A 15,689-nucleotide genomic window follows, 5' to 3' on the forward strand; every position below is an offset into this window, starting at 1 on the left:
CTGGGACACTGCTGGGAATAAGAAGAGATTACCCTGTGCAACAGAAAGGCAGAGCTCCAGGGTATTTTAGTGTAGTGAACTGTAGCTGGACTGGGTAGGAAATGGGACAGGATTTGCATAGCTTTCTGTTTCACAGAAAGCCAGTGGTGGGGCGGGGGACGGTGGATCTGGGTAACTGTTCACCCTCTGACATTAGAAACCTCCGACACAGCACCCGAGAATGATGCTGCGAAATCCCTGACCAAGAACATGAAGCTCCTTCCCCTCTTCACAGCTGCATCCTGCTTCACGCCCCCGGGTCCCTCTTTTTTTGTAATACGAGTGATGAAGGTTTTTTTCCAGATCACATGAGCCAGGATGAAGGGGGAAAATCCTGCCGGGAAAAGAGATGCACTGCAACTCAAACCTGATCAAGGGGAGATACAGAGCAGTACCCTGAGAGGTATATAAGAATGTGCTCGGCACAAGAGCAAACACTTTTTCAGGTGAAGGACTTGCATGAGTCAGCCATGCATGTGAAGGAAGATACCATTTCAAGGAGGCTTGGAGCAACTAACAGAACGTGTTTGTATTTCACCATCGCTACCCTTGTTATGTTACTCATCTTTGCATTAGCCACCGTCATGGTCTTAGTCGTTCAAAGGATGGTAAGAAATTTCTAACTTTATTCATTCTCCCTTTCTCCCCTTTTCTCTTTTTCCCCTCTCACTCGTAGTGCTTTCCCAAAATTATCCTGTGGCCAGGAAAACAGTCACTGCCTCCTCTTATAAATTCACCCTCATGAATTAGGGGAGGAAAGAAGAAACAAAGATGGAAAGAATAGAACTTTCAACTTTTCTCCATGGCAGCATTAATTTCTAGCATGCAATTTCTAGCATGCAATTTCTACTCTGTAAATGGAAGTGGAAAACTCGTAATCTGAGATGCAAGTCACCCTCTGTCCTGCCTACTTAGGACAAGAGGTGGAGAGAAGATATAGTTCCTCAGTGTTTGCTACCTCTTTTTGCATATGTCTCAGTTCACTTCGTTGGAGAACGACCACTTTCTGAGATGGTCTGGTCTGGTTTCTAGAGTATACATGCGTTCCTTTGAAATACTGATGAATTTCAGTAATGGATGTAACAAGAGACATCTCTGTGAGACACTGTGTGAATGCACCATGCTGTGGTGTGGCAGAACTTTCTTGGACTACCCAGAGCAGTGGATGGGGTCAAAGTCCCTTCTGCTCTCTTTTTTTTGTCAGTCCCATTCTTGGGTGGGATTTTTAATGCAAAACTAGAGCTATAGCAAGGATGACTGAGGACATAAGTGAGGCAAGATCTCACAAAGTCTCACAAAAACAACTGTTCCCTCTGCCTATAGACATTTTTTCCTTCTTAAAATGAAGAGAATGGCTCTCAAATGCATCTGGGGTTGAATGAGGAATCAGTGAGAAGTTACAGCCAGGGCAGAGGCACAGGTGGTTGTGAATATAAAAAGCTCATTTCTAATCTTACCAGGAACACTGCCATGAGTTTTACCAGCATGAAATGCCAGGTTAGACATTTTACAGGCTTTGAAATCTTACTGCAAATATCTAAGTGCTAAAGTACCACAACTATTCATAGCAACGTGGGGCTGCTGGAGGAAGTTGGCCATGGAAAACAAAATATGATGTTTCAGCTCAGTGTTTTCTCTTACTAAATTAATTCTGTGCAATTTGTGTGCCTCTGTATGCACATTACCCAGAAATGAAACCAGGAAGGCCTGACTGATATTTCTTTGTTGCACCAGAGAGGAGACATTTACCTGAAATCAGCGTTCTTCTGAAAGAGAAGCAGTTTGGGCACAGTTAGAATGAGACGTGGGGGTTTTCAAGTGACAAATAGTGGGACATTAAGAGAGATCTTTAAAATGACAGCTTGGGTAATTACAGAATTGCCAAAGCTTCCCTGTATAATGAGAGTTTCATTTGTACGTATGAAAGTAAGCATTAAATTACCTCTCCATGAGGATAAACACAGTTACACTAGTTGCCAGAGGAACAATATTACTGAAAGACTCAAGCTTTTCATTTAAAAGAGTAATGACATTATTGCAGCTGCTTTGGAAATGAGTTTGGCTGAAGGAGAAAGCAGGAAGCTGAGGTGTGTGAGGAACACAAATAAAATCGAGCATCAATTTTACACTGTGAGAGGAACTTGGCAGTAAAAGCATAACTTGTGTTCTTGCTCTCAGGCACCTGAAAGACCCCCAGGTTCTGAAGCAGCATAGTCATTCTCCATCCGTGACTGGTATTAAACTTCCAGACTCAGGAACAAGTGTTGGTCCTGCGAGACAGGTTCCTCAAGAAACTCCAGGGCTTACTCCAAAACTATTTTAGCTCATGGTCACAGCGTCAGTGTAAGGCTAGGTACAAACTCCTTTGGTAAACACAGTTATGGTTGGGCTGAGCATTGTGTAGTATTGACTTCAGCAGCTCCAGGACACGGAGTCTGGATGGTTCTTGTACCTGGAGCCCTGTGGACATTGAGTCTTACTGACGTAGGGTTTAGAGCATCATCAATTGGCTTAATTATTTTCTTTGTAACTTCTAAAGAGAGGACCAATATATTGTGTGATCAGCCTCTTGGAAGGATCTGTTTTTCTCTCCAGATATTGTCAGCTGGATTATGTGAGTGGTCCTTGACCACAGGGGCAATGGTTGCGACTTCATGCCCTCCCTATGCTGAGTTGAGATAGCAACTTTTCGTCTGTTCAAAGGAGTGTTGGGTTAAAGGGTCTTAGAGACAATGCAGGCCCTTTTGACCTGTGCCTCAGGTATCACTGCATTAAGAGGCGGCTTCTGATGGCAAGTAGTTCATACAGTCTCCTAACCCTACTGCAGGTACATGCAAGTTGTTGTTTGTCTTCCTTTTGATGAATTTACACTTGTCTAGTTTAAGATGAAGGATGATGCACTAGCAAGGGAAAATCAAACCTTGTAGAAACAAGGCAATGGCCTCATCCAGTAATATCTGGATGCTCTGAATAGAAGGAAATCCAACATGAAAGACCAAAACAAAAAAGCAACTATGATTCCAGAGCTGCTTCTCTGAATCTAACAGCACTTAAAATACACATTACCCCCCTCACACACACACATCCATTTTCCAACACCCCAAGAACTTGCCTTTTCACCTTGTTTTCAAGAAGGGTGGCACAGCACATTGGTATCAGACCTAGGAGGTGTCATTTTGGGGAACTAAACTAGGTTTTTTAGAACTATATGCAGTGCTTAAATCAGTCCATTTCTTCAGCTTTCACCTGCAGAAATCCTTGGCTTCAGACCGTTCACTTGTTTAGATCTTCCACAAGTGACTTTATTTTTCTCTGGAATAAAAATAGCTGCTCTGTGGTGGTCAGTAGCCTTCATTTATTTTCTTAAGACTGTTATGAGAATGCCAATACATCCACCCTTCTGCCTGCTGCATTTCACTGCTGCTGGATATAGGTATATATACACATCTATGTGTGTATGTATACACATCTATGTATGTGTATATACATATACATGTAGGTATATATACACAACTATGTATTTATACATATACATCTATGCAGATGTTTATGTATATAGATATACGCAAAATCAGTGAATAAGTATGGGACAGAAAGGACTAGACAAATGCCATTTTAAGACCCACAGACCTTAGCAAATCTTACACTGTACTGCAACAAATGCTGTACAAGACTCCTAGGCCACCTACCTCTATGGACAAATTCTGTGTGAACGTCCAAAGTCTGTAATCTGGGACAGTCCATCACTGCTCTGGATTTTGTAGACTTCATATTTTTAACCTCCAGACTGCATGGGCAAATCTTTTCAGCACCATTAAGGCACCAGTGTGGCAAATGCCAAGAGCCAGTGCAGTTACCTGTATTTGCTGATATAGTTTTCCAGGCTGCTGGAGTTAAAAATGTCAAACTCCTTTAGCAGTGGGACTGCTGTAACCAGAAATTGCTCATACAGCATCTAGCACGATACAGCCTATAGCACCTAGTATGATAACACTATCAGTGATTAATGTCTGCTGAAAGATAACCCCTCCACGCACTGCCCCACTCGGTGCCTACTGGCCCCCTCTGGCGGGCAACCCTGACAAAAAGAAAAAGTTAAAAACCCAAAACACTAACTACTGCCCCGAAGGCAGATTTCCACTCGCTGAACACCACAGGAAAACCAGTGAGGCATTTTAGAAAAGAAATGTATTGTTCCAACGCTTGCTGTCGGTGTTTTGTACAGTGACAGTCACCTGCTGTAAGGAGAGGTGACTTTAGTAGGGTTTGTCAGGACTGGAAAAACTGAATTTCACACAGGGCTCTGTTTCATAGAATCATCTAGGTCAGAAAAGACATTTAAGATCATCAAGTCCAACTGTTCTCAGCACTGTCAAGGCCACTACTAACCCATGTCATTAAAGGCCTTGTCTACATGATGTGTGAACACTTCCAGGGACAATGACTCCAGCACTGCCCTGGGCAGCCTGTTCCAATGCCTGAGCACCCTTTGGGGAAGGAATTGTTTCTCATCTCCATCTAAACCTCCCCTGGTGCAGCTTGAGGCCATTTTCTCTTGTCCTGTCACATGTTCCTTGGGAAAACATACCAGCACCTCCTGGCTCCATCCTCCTATGATGTGATGCTCATTATGAGATCAGCTGTGGGGACGGTGCTCCACTTTCTGGCATTTCAATATGAAGTTTCTACCTTTGCCTCTTGGCCAACCACCTGAAGTGCCACCTCCTGCCTTCCCCTTCAGCCAGAGATGGTTAATGATTGTTGGAGGCTGAGCAGAGACACAGGAGAGCCCTGAGGCTCTTCTTGAAGTGGCAAAACTTCCTTTGAGGGCAGCAGCCCAAAGAGCTTGTCCCCATAGAGCCGCTGTATGGACATGCTTTTGGGAGAGCCCTGGACCTTGTTCAGCTGACCCCAGGCCAGTTTTTGGGGGGCTGTGATTTGGAGGTGTGTTTTCTTGGGCTTTCTAGAAGCAGATACATACTCCAGAATGTTAAATGGTTAAATGACTATTCAGGGTTCTAACACAGGACATGACCCTTTAGCAGCACCAATCTGGCTCAGCCTGGGAAAAGTTCTTTTAAAATAAGGCAAAAGAAGAAAGAAATAACTTTCACTGGCACCTGATTATCATTTTCCCTAATGAAGCAAACTCAAACTATGCTACTTGCTGAGTAAAGACTGAGATCCTTCAGCAGCAGCACCCAGCTCACTCCAGACAGGGTGAAATTCATTGTCATGCATCCCGCCTGTGCTGGCACTGTAGAATTGAATTTCTCTGGGCTCCTATTGCGTGCCTCTTTGCATTCCAAATCACAGCATTATATGCAATATTTTTGCTGTCAGAAAAGAAAGAAGTAATGCCAGTAATATTGCAAAGCAATCTGTAAAGCTCCATTTGAATATCTATTCAATTGTCACTAAAATAAATTGCATTAGTATCTGCTGTTTCCACCCACTGGGAGACTTCCCAGGTGAGAACACAATACATTAGTACATTTCTGTTGCCCTGACTCCAAAGCAAGCTGCAAGCCATCAGCCTTGTCCTGCAGGCCACCTCCAAGGGAGGGCTGCAAGGTGAACACCTCACTGATGATAATGGCTCAATCAGTTTACCAACTTCTTCTCTGCTGCCTGCTTTCATTTAGCATAATCTACTTGGGGACAGAGCATTCCCATGCAGAAATGCCTTTAGTTCTCTGCAGATGGCAGACGTGCTCACACATTGCATTGAGAAGCAAGGCTTCCCTTTTCCCTGAGTGCACATGAGAGCGACAGCTCAGTGCAAGAGTCCAAGGCAGGAGCTGAGATGCTCCTTGGGAGCATTTTCAGCAGAGACTGTTCTCAGTCCCACATTTGATGGTAAGTGTGCGCAGGATCCATGGGAGTTTGCAAGGGAGGATGGCATGAGACCAAGCACCAAAAAGCTTGGAAATGCCTGGTTTTCCAAACTAGAGCTTTAGGTTCCTCTTCTTCTAATCCAAATGCCTTCTTGCACAGTTTAGGAAGATAACCTGGAGAATTATTGTCTCAACAAATAACTTCTCCCCTCTCGTACATAGGTGTGGGGAGAGAAAATGAACAAATCATGTATTACAGATACTCAAATCATGAGGCACCTATGCCATCTGTCTGCAGGACACAGCATTTTGGCATTAGACTGAAAGATAATGTTGCTTTGCTGGAAACAGATGCAGCTTTACACTTCAGCCATAGTTGAAAACGTGGTCACATTAGGCCAATGTCTAATTAAAAGTATTCTTAAATATTGAAAGCTAGAACATTAAATACCACAAATACACACAATCTGACTTCTCTCACTGTCCAACCATCTTTCTTCTCCATGTGTTATCCTATTTACACATAGAAATAGTGCTTATGAACCACTATGAAGTTGTCTCCCATCACATACATGGTGTGCCTCATTTCTCTAAGGAGATATTAATGTTCTGCTAAATCTTGTACCAGCTTCCCAAATTTCTTCTTCTTGGGCATCTGTTTAGTCACTGAAACAGGCTCCCCAGGAAAGTGGTCACAGCACCAAGCTTGTCAGAGTTCAGGGAACATCTGTACAATGCTTTTAGTCATATAGTTTAATTTTAGGTGGTCCTGTGAGTAGCAGAAAGTTGGACTCGTTGATCCTTCAGGGTCCCTTCCAACTCCAGATGTACTATGATTCTATGATTCTGTGATTCCACGCTAAATTTGGCCTCTCTTCATTAGATTGCACAACTAGCCCAGGTAATTGATATCCAGATAAGAGGAGCTGGTTTAGGCTAGCCTGAGGAAAAACCTCTCCCTGATACTAAAATCATCATGGGACTGCCTGTGTTTGCGAGTGAAGGAATATGACACAGTTTCAAGCACTGAGGCACTCTCAGTATCTTTTCTCAGCACCTTTTCTTCCTGTTGGAAGAATTTCTTTGCCCCTTGAGGGCATTGCTGGATGTTTATGAGCTGTCAGTGACTTCACCTGTGTGGTGGTAATACGCAAGCAAGTGCAGGCTTCAGGGTTGTACACTTGTATGGCAGAGAGGTGTGATAAAGTAGAAGCAAGACCACAGATGAAGTCTACCATATTTCTCACTTTGAGTTTGTTTCCTGAGACGTTCTCAGGCCATGCTGACTGAGGGCACCTGCCCGTGGCATTCTGGCCATTGGGTTTACATCCCAGCAAGAAGTAGGAGGAAGGTGAAGCAGGACAACACCATCGCTCTCCTGCCTTGGGCTCTACATCTTTTACTTTCATCCAGCTACTGGCTTCCCAAGGGCAGATACTGGCTTTCTATAGTAACAAGTCCCATTCTATCCTGCTTTCTCCAAGCTTTGCAAGTGATGTTTTCAGGGCTTTGAAAACCCACACATATTTCTTACTGGACTGACAGAATTGCTAGCTGTGTCAGAAATGTAGGTTTTCTACATTAAAAAAACAGGGCTGTGATGAGATACACCTGAGGAGGATCATCAGAGAGCTTGTCAGAGCTGTTTTCTCCACAGAAATCCCTCACTCACCTGTGAGGCTCTGTGGGAGCCATAAGCTCTGTAGCAGCTGGCATTGGATCCCTGAACATCAGGCTCTGTATTGCCTTCATGGCATGCAATAGAAACTATTACAATCCGCTTTTAAAGCAAGGTTGTATTTGAAGATGGATATAACTCATGGAATAACCATCCCTTCTCTTGCATCTTTTTCAGGCAGCTGACCCTGCCACAGAGGGCATCGCAAAACCGTTCAAGACAGGTAAGACACCTAAACAATACATGTGATCTGTCTCATCTGTAACGCAAATATTGCCCAGCATCCCAAATCAGCCAATTATGCACATCTTAACATTTCAGTCTTGGATAATTTTTAATCTGAGACCCTTCTGTATTGGGCTTGTTTCATAGCCCACAAATCTCAAGGTAGTCCCTGCATGTCCTTCCTGAGAACTTCATATCTTGTCTGACCATCATTTTTTGTTTTAAAATACCTGCAACCTGAAGGGATTTTGTTTTTGCTAGGACATCCTAAGCACAGATTTTTTTCTCTCTGTCAACCTAAGTAGCTCCTTACAACTTTTTTAGTCTTTCTCAAGTTTTCTAGTGGTTTATTTTGTATGCAAAGTTCCTCAGAAATAAAGGCATGATGGAGAGTCCCCAGCGCTGCAAGGTGGTATGGACCCGGAGCAGAGCCTCTCTCTTGAAAACCAGCATAGCCTCAGAGAAGTCACCAGAACTGTGCTGGTTTTCATGGCTGTTTCACCACCAGTTAGGAGGAGACAGTGAAAGCTGTGGGTGTGGTCTTGTCAGTGATGGAGGAGGAGCCGCAGACACTGTATCTGTAGGTCAGTGTTGTTCAAAGCAAAGACACGAGTGATACTGGCATTCCCAGGCCAGGGAGGAATGATCTCACTAATCCAAAAGTGCATTGCAATATACATACATATATATATATGTATGTATTTTGTATCAGGCAACCTATGAAAATTGCTTTCTCTCCTCATCACTAACTGGCAAGTGCCAGGCAGGAGGAATGTGCTTTTTCCAGGAATGTACAAGATGCTGTTTTCATTAGCCAGAAACCTTTCTGTCTTTGGGTCAATATCAGTACAGACACTCTCTTGCTCTGAAAGCAGCTGCTAAATCTGAGATGATGCCATTAGTAAAAGACAAAGGAGAGAATGATACAGAAACCCCACACGACAGGAAGAGTTGCAGGAACAGCTGAAAGCTGTTTGCAATGTGCATAATGGCTCTATCAGCCCCCCCTCTCTGCCTATCAGTCTCTACTCTATGCCTCTGGCAGGGTAATAGAGCACTGAAGTGTGAGGGAATTACAATGGCCTTTTATTTTTCTCTTAAAATGTATCGAGCAGGGCGAATGGATTAATATATTCCAGTGGGTACTTTACTGAGGTCCCCTCGGCAGGGAGCTCTACCATCTGCTTCCAGGCACTGCTTGCTGACTTCTAAGCAGGGAGCTGTGATGACTGTTGCAAGGTCCCAACCAGCAGTTGTGGAGTAGGAAGAAACAGAAGCATAAGAAATATTGCAGGGGACTGTGGTGAGGCTGAAGTTGCTGTGGATTTAGATTTGGATCTGGGTCTGCCTTTCAGGCAGCCCAGATGCTGGTAGTGTGATTTGGATTTATTTTGTACCTACCCTGTTCAAACAAGGGATTTCAAGTCCTGCATTGTAAAAATAGGCAAGTTAGCAAAAAGTTAGTGTTGCTGAGTTGCCAGCTGGGTGCTCAGCCTTGCTCCAGCCCTGTGTTGCTACCCACTGGTATGAAACATCTCAGAGATGCTACTGGAGGATGCAGAACTGTGCTAGTGAGAACAGCTGGGGTTCACTAAGGCAGAGATTGCATTGTAACACAATGGGACAGTGGTCCAGACACGGCTACATCTCTGAGTTAATTCTGTAATATTAAAGCAGGAAATGCACAATAATTTCATTTAGATTCCCAATGAGATTATGTTCTATGAACGGCTAAATGCCAGTGAGCACTAAAGCAGATTTACAGGTTTACATTTCTGACTCATCTGTCAGTTCTCAATGGATGGGTTTGCAGGAATCCCCAAGCACCATGCAGTGTCACCTAATTAAATGTTAGTGTGAAAAATGGCACCAGTCTCCTCCAATCCTCTGTGCTGTTGTCTGTGGAGTACCTGAGCAACAAGGGGAAAGACTGAAATTCATCATGAATTTAGTTTGCAAAATGTTCTTCCTGTGGAAATATTTCTGTCATCCACATTTGGATGAGAGATGAAACTCATCCACGTTTCATAAATATCAAATCATACATTAACATGGGCAAGACAGGTATTATTGTTAGGTTCATTTTTTAGAGGGAAATCTAAGTCACAGAGAAATTTATGACCTGACAACCTCTGGAGAGGTTCACTCTCATCAACTCCTTGCTGTCTTCTCTAAGCCTCATTTCCCCATAAATGTAGTCCTGGCTTGATGGCTTTTCTTGTTATTTTGAGCTGCAAAGACATAATACAAAACCATCTTATTTATAAAAGGAAAACCGTGCAGATACATAAGCACATGCACACACACTATTTATAGGTATCTTTTTCTGGTGGTAAGATCCATTAGCAGTTGGTGAAGAGAGGAGGAAAGGAAACCCAGCACCACATTCACAGTTTCAATGGGAAATAAGTTCCCAAATAAAACTCTGGCTCTGAAAAATTTCTATAATATAGGTGCTGTTCCCATCCTTGCTACCCTGGAGTAAATCAGGCTGAAGCTGGTGAAGCAAACAAGCCCTTCCAGATTTGCAGTACTATCTCAGTGCAGTTTGGCCTTCTGCAACTAAATCTGGTCTCTTCCAGCTTGGAATTGTCCTAGTGCAACACTAATGAAACTGTAGGTTGTTAGTCACAAGTGCCACGATGGCAGGTTCTTCAGAAATAGATATTTCATGTTTAGACTGTATAGATTTTTGCCTTCTCAGCTTCAGTACACATATGTGTTTGTGTGCATATGTGTGAAACTGTATGAGGTTCTGTCTGCTCTGAGGCAGATGAGCTGTTTCTCAGTTTGAAACATTTTGCCAAGCATGGGCTTGCAAATGCCAGAAAGAGCACACAAGCAACCTCTGAGGCCAGCATCCAGAGCAAACTGCAGCTAGACAGATTCCAGGTAGCCATAAAGGGGGCTGCTTGCTTATTATTTCAAAATGAGATGATCAGTATTGCTACAAGATGCAGAATATTAGATCTTCCACCTCTCCAACACCGAAAATGCAAGTTAGAGATTAATATATATATATATGGAGAGATTAACAGCTCATGAAATTATGCTGCCTTAGGCTAAAGAGGTCTGAATAGTTTTGGCCTTTAACTCTACATGTTTTGCAGTATCAGGTGTGCAGCGATGAGATTGTACTAAATGCTTCCTAAATTCAGAGGACAGAAAGGGATACTTCTGAAGTTTATGTTTTTGGAAGAAGATAAAATTGTCAGTGAGTTCAGTCCCATTTCAATGCACAGGATCAGAGTGCCAGTCCTTGGGCTCTCAAGGACCAAAGGCACTTGGTATATGCGTGACAGCATCGCTCAGCTGGCACAGTCCATGAGTGCTGACAAGCAGCTGTTTGCAGGACACTGAACTGGAAGAAGAGAGCTTAAGATGGCTATAGGGACCTCTTACAGCAGCTGCTAAGACATAACATTAGGCAAGTTCTGCTATCTCTAGCATGTTGACAGAGATGTATGATATCACCTTGCCTAATTTTACAAGCACTTAAATCAATGGGGGGTATGGAGGAATTGAAAGCTGTTTGTTGCCAGCCCGTACTTCTTTACATTATAAAATAAGTTCAGGTTCTTGTCCTGCTTTTGTGCCTATTAACACTCAGCCTCCAGATAGTTGTAATCCCATAGTAAGAGATGACAGCTACTAGGACAAGCTTCAGAAATTGCATTTGAGGGGCTTTCTGTGTCAGTGTGGCAAGATTTTGCACTCTGGAATGTCACTTTCAGCTCCTGGTTTTGCTGCCATTTGTCTGTGCTCCCATTATACTAAACTCAAAGTTGGGAAAGCTGAGGCAGCCAGCAATGAGGAGAATTCCCCAGGCAGAGCCACATCTCCTTGGACCTGGTTGGCAGCAGCCCATATGTCCACGTGTCCCACAGACCTTGGGATCCTCCTGGCTGTACAGGGTCCTGTTGTGTTTTGATATTTCTTGTTTGCCTACAAGAAACCTGGGGAGGGGCTTTGGACAAGGGCCTGTAGGGACAGGATAAGGGGGAATGGCTTTAACCTGCCAGAGGGGAGATTGAGATGAGCTCTTAGGCAGAAGCTCTTCCCTGTGAGGGTGCTGAGGCGCTGGCACAGGGTGCCCAGAGAAGCTGTGGCTGCCCCATCCCTGGCACAGTGTTCAAGGCCAGGTTGGACACAGGGGCTTGGAGCAACCTGGTCTAGTGGAAGGTGTCTCCACATGTGGCAGGGGGTTGGAACTGGAGGAGCTTTAAGGTCCCTTCAACCCAAGCTGTTCCATGGTTCTATGATGAGACTCCTTCCATTTTGAGCTGCAGGTGAGGGTGCAACTCCTCTGAGTCCCATTTCAAAGCCCTGCCGTGTGTCCCCTTTGGCTCAGTGGAGAAAAGCTGCATTAAGCTCACAGAAATAGTCTGTCCCTTTTCCTCACAGTTGCACCCTCTGGATGCTCATCCTATGGTAAAGGGGTCAGGAAGACAAAAGTGAATTAACTTCTGGTACCTTCTTTAGGGCAAAAGAGTCTAAATGGCTTCCTACTAAGACTCCTTCCTTACCAGCAGGCTTCCTTAAAGCAGCCTGATCTACACTGTCAGACAACAAAACCAGTGAGGTCTCCTTGATAGTTAGTCCTAAATGTCTTTGCTTTTCCTCCTTCTCACAGTATTTTTAAAAGTCATATAATCCTATTGACTTCAGCAACATTACTTCTGATTTACAATTACTAGTGCAAAGCAAATTAGGAGATGTGATAGAATGTATGCATCAATCAGGCCTGAAACTGGAGTAATTTCAGTCTCTCCTGGCTTGTGCTGAAATGCTACTTTGCTACTTGAGAAATAAAACTAGAAAATAGTTATTAGCTGCCTTAGCAAAGTGAGAGCTGGAAATGTCACTGTAAAACCATTTTTTCCCACAACTTGCCTTCTCAGAAACACAGCTGATGTCACCAAATAAATGGTTTAAACACACACACACAAAACTTGCTGACATCAACAAATGTAAGTACAGCTTTGGAAATGCAAAGTGCAGCTAGCTCAGTGAGGGGTGAGTCTTGGGAGTTGCCAAGACTATCTCGAGACAGCTCATGACTGATGGTGCTCCTGGTAGCACCAGGCTGTTTGTAGGCACAGCACTTTGCTTGCTTCAAGAGACATTGCAAGGCTGCAGCTCCCAAAGGTTGCTTGAGCAGCAGGGGATTTTCTGCTTTATAAACCCCCTAAATGCCACCGAGTTTCTGTCAAAGTGCTCTCCCTTCTTGCAGGACGCTTGTAGCGTGAGCAAGCTCAGGTTGCTGGCTATGCATCACCAGAGACTGTCGCTACCACCCTAACAGCTTTAATTGGAAATAAGGGCCGGAAGGGTTTTCTCCTACCCTGTGCCATATCTCCACATCACTACAACGCTACATTGACATGACTAACATGAGGAAAGTAGGCTTTGGTTTTTCTTTGGGGATTTCCAGCATGGCCAAGGGACTTCAACATGTGACTTAATCTTGGAGCGCAGTGAGAACCTCTTTGCCTCAAAAGCGTTTAAGCTGCTGAAAACAGAGAGAGATTGCAATTCTTTCAAGACATCCACAGCCTCCTTCTCCAACAGTGAGTGCAAAGGGTGCAACTTTACAAATCACCAACAAGAGGGACTTGAGGGGACCAGCTTCTTCCTGATCTATCTCTCCTGACCAAGCTCCTCTTAGAAATCGGGCCATGCAGATACTGCAAGGGTCTGGAGATTCGAATTCTTTTTTTGACCCTTAGTTTCAGGAATCCTGTGAAACTTAAGATCCTTGTCTCACTGCATTTAGTGGACTCCTTATTCATGTAAGGAACATGAAATATGTCATCTGATGACATTGAGTAGCACCAAGATGTACTAGAACTTAATTTTGTGTATTACCCCACCCTTCAGAGACTTTGAGTGTGGGTGACTGCTATACTGATGTTATAAACTGAGTCATAGGATCTCCACAGTGATTGTATACCCTGGGAGAAGGGAGTATAATTTGGTAAGGTCTTACTGAAACTTCTTCATACTTTATTCCTGGTATTCAGCTGTAGAATAAACCACAGGAAATTCCCAGCCTCCCATCTGAGCCCCTATGTACAACCCTTCCAGAGCTGCAAGCACAGCCAGGAGATGTAAAGAAGAGCCAAAGCAATGAGAAATAACCACCCACTTTGTCTGGTTGCAAACACTGGGATATACACTGCTTTCCTGATCCTGTATCTTGTCCCTATATCCATGTGCCCGTGGGCTGCACAGGACAGTGAAAATTCTGCTCTGTACAACTACAAAATAACAGAGAAGTAATCAGCTCTCCTATATGCTGTTCCAGCTGCTGCTGCTTGTTGCATTGGAGCTGCTGTTGTGGAGTTTGTCCATAGCACACCTATAGCAAATATATGAGATGCCAAACGCTGACAGCATTTTACAGTACAAAAACAGCAGGAGTGGTCACTTAATCTGTTGTTTCCCCCAGGCAACAACTCCGAAGACTATTTAAGAATCCTACAGAATGTCCCGACCAAGGGAGCAGCTGCATACATGAGAGGTCAGTGGGGAGTTCAGTGCTCACAAGGAGAGGTTGCAGAGGTGGTTGAAGAGCAGCCTGTTTGTTATTCAAACTGGGTTTAGTGGCAAATGGCTTTTTGACCAAATGGATATTTTATAACAAAAAAAATTCTTAGCTTTCCTGAAATGTGGATGTCTTGGGTAAAGCCACTCTCTGGCCATATAAACTCTGGTTTTTAACTTGATAAGGAAAAATCAACAAGTAAATACCTTCTGCACACAAACACATGCATATACACCTCCATTATTTCCCTTCAAGTATTGCGGAAGGCCATTTTTACTGCATCTCCCTGGGTTTCCCAAGGGCTGTGTAAGTCCTTGGAACTCTCTATCACCCCACTTCCATGTGTGAACTCCCAGGCATCTGGCCAGGGCCTTTTTTTGGAGCTTCCTGTGGGGAAACCACTGGATAGGTGTCTCTGTTTATCAGGAAACACACTGCTGTAGGCTGAATCGAGTTCAGTAGAGCTCAGCAGCTCATTTTAAAGTTTGTTTGCTTTCCTTTCTAGTGTCCAATTCAGTAAACAGTTCAAAACTGAGCTTGATTGAGAAGGGCATTTGTGAAGACATCCAGTGCGAGAGAGAAGAGCTGGTGATAAAGAAACAAGGCATCTACTTGATCTATTGCCACTTGAACTTTCATTTCCCCAACTGTTCAAACAGTCCCACCGACCTCAAGATGGAGTTCCGTGTGAATGACCAAGTCAACAGGCAAACATTATCCACGTGGTGCGCCTCCAAAATGTGCCACGGAAAGACTTTTAAGACCTTGTTCCAGCTCCATTTGACGCCGCTGAATGTGAAGGACAGAGTATCAGTAACACTTAATCATCCTGAATTCTTGAATGAAATTTTTCTTCCCAATGAAAATGTTCTTGGGGTCTTGAGGTACAGTGATGAAATGTGAGCAGCTATCTGACTTCCCACTGCTGCCCAGATTGATCTTTCCCTGAACAACAGTAGCCTGCTTTTACTAGGCAACACTTTTCGGAACTTTGCAAGTATCCCAGCACAGAACCTAAAACACTGCAAAGCCCACACCTAACAGATTCTTCTGGTGTTGGGTTGGATTATTGTTGGACTATCCAGCATATCACCCACATATCTGCCAATGGTTCCTAGAAACAATACAGTGTAAACACAGATTAAAACATAACCAGATTATGGGAAGAATACACAATATTGAGACTTTTTGGCTAATGGACAAGTGGCAAGGTGCCTGTGCTCAGGAGATGGGGACATCTTCTTAACTGAATTTTATGGAGTGATATTTTGACATGGACAGTCAAAGCTTGTAATCCAGGCTTTCTTTACAACAACTATGCAACCACATTTCTGGAGTAGGTTTATCGATAGAATGTGTGAAA

The 15,689-nt window shown here is 43.7% G+C and overlaps 1 protein-coding gene across 1 annotated transcript; it reads left to right on the plus strand.

The window, feature by feature from the left end:
- Positions 1–452: 452 nt before the first annotated feature.
- Positions 453–15,229, plus strand: TNFSF8 (TNF superfamily member 8). The gene is made up of 4 exons (XM_030507387.1): positions 453–647; positions 7,732–7,777; positions 14,231–14,302; positions 14,832–15,229. Exons 1-4 carry the CDS (start codon positions 453–455, stop codon positions 15,227–15,229), a joined length of 711 nt encoding a protein of 236 aa, XP_030363247.1.
- Positions 15,230–15,689: the final 460 nt, after the last annotated feature.

The sequence above is a fragment of the Strigops habroptila genome, chromosome 15 (assembly GCF_004027225.2).
Source record: "Strigops habroptila isolate Jane chromosome 15, bStrHab1.2.pri, whole genome shotgun sequence".
Lineage (NCBI taxonomy): Eukaryota > Metazoa > Chordata > Aves > Psittaciformes > Psittacidae > Strigops > Strigops habroptila.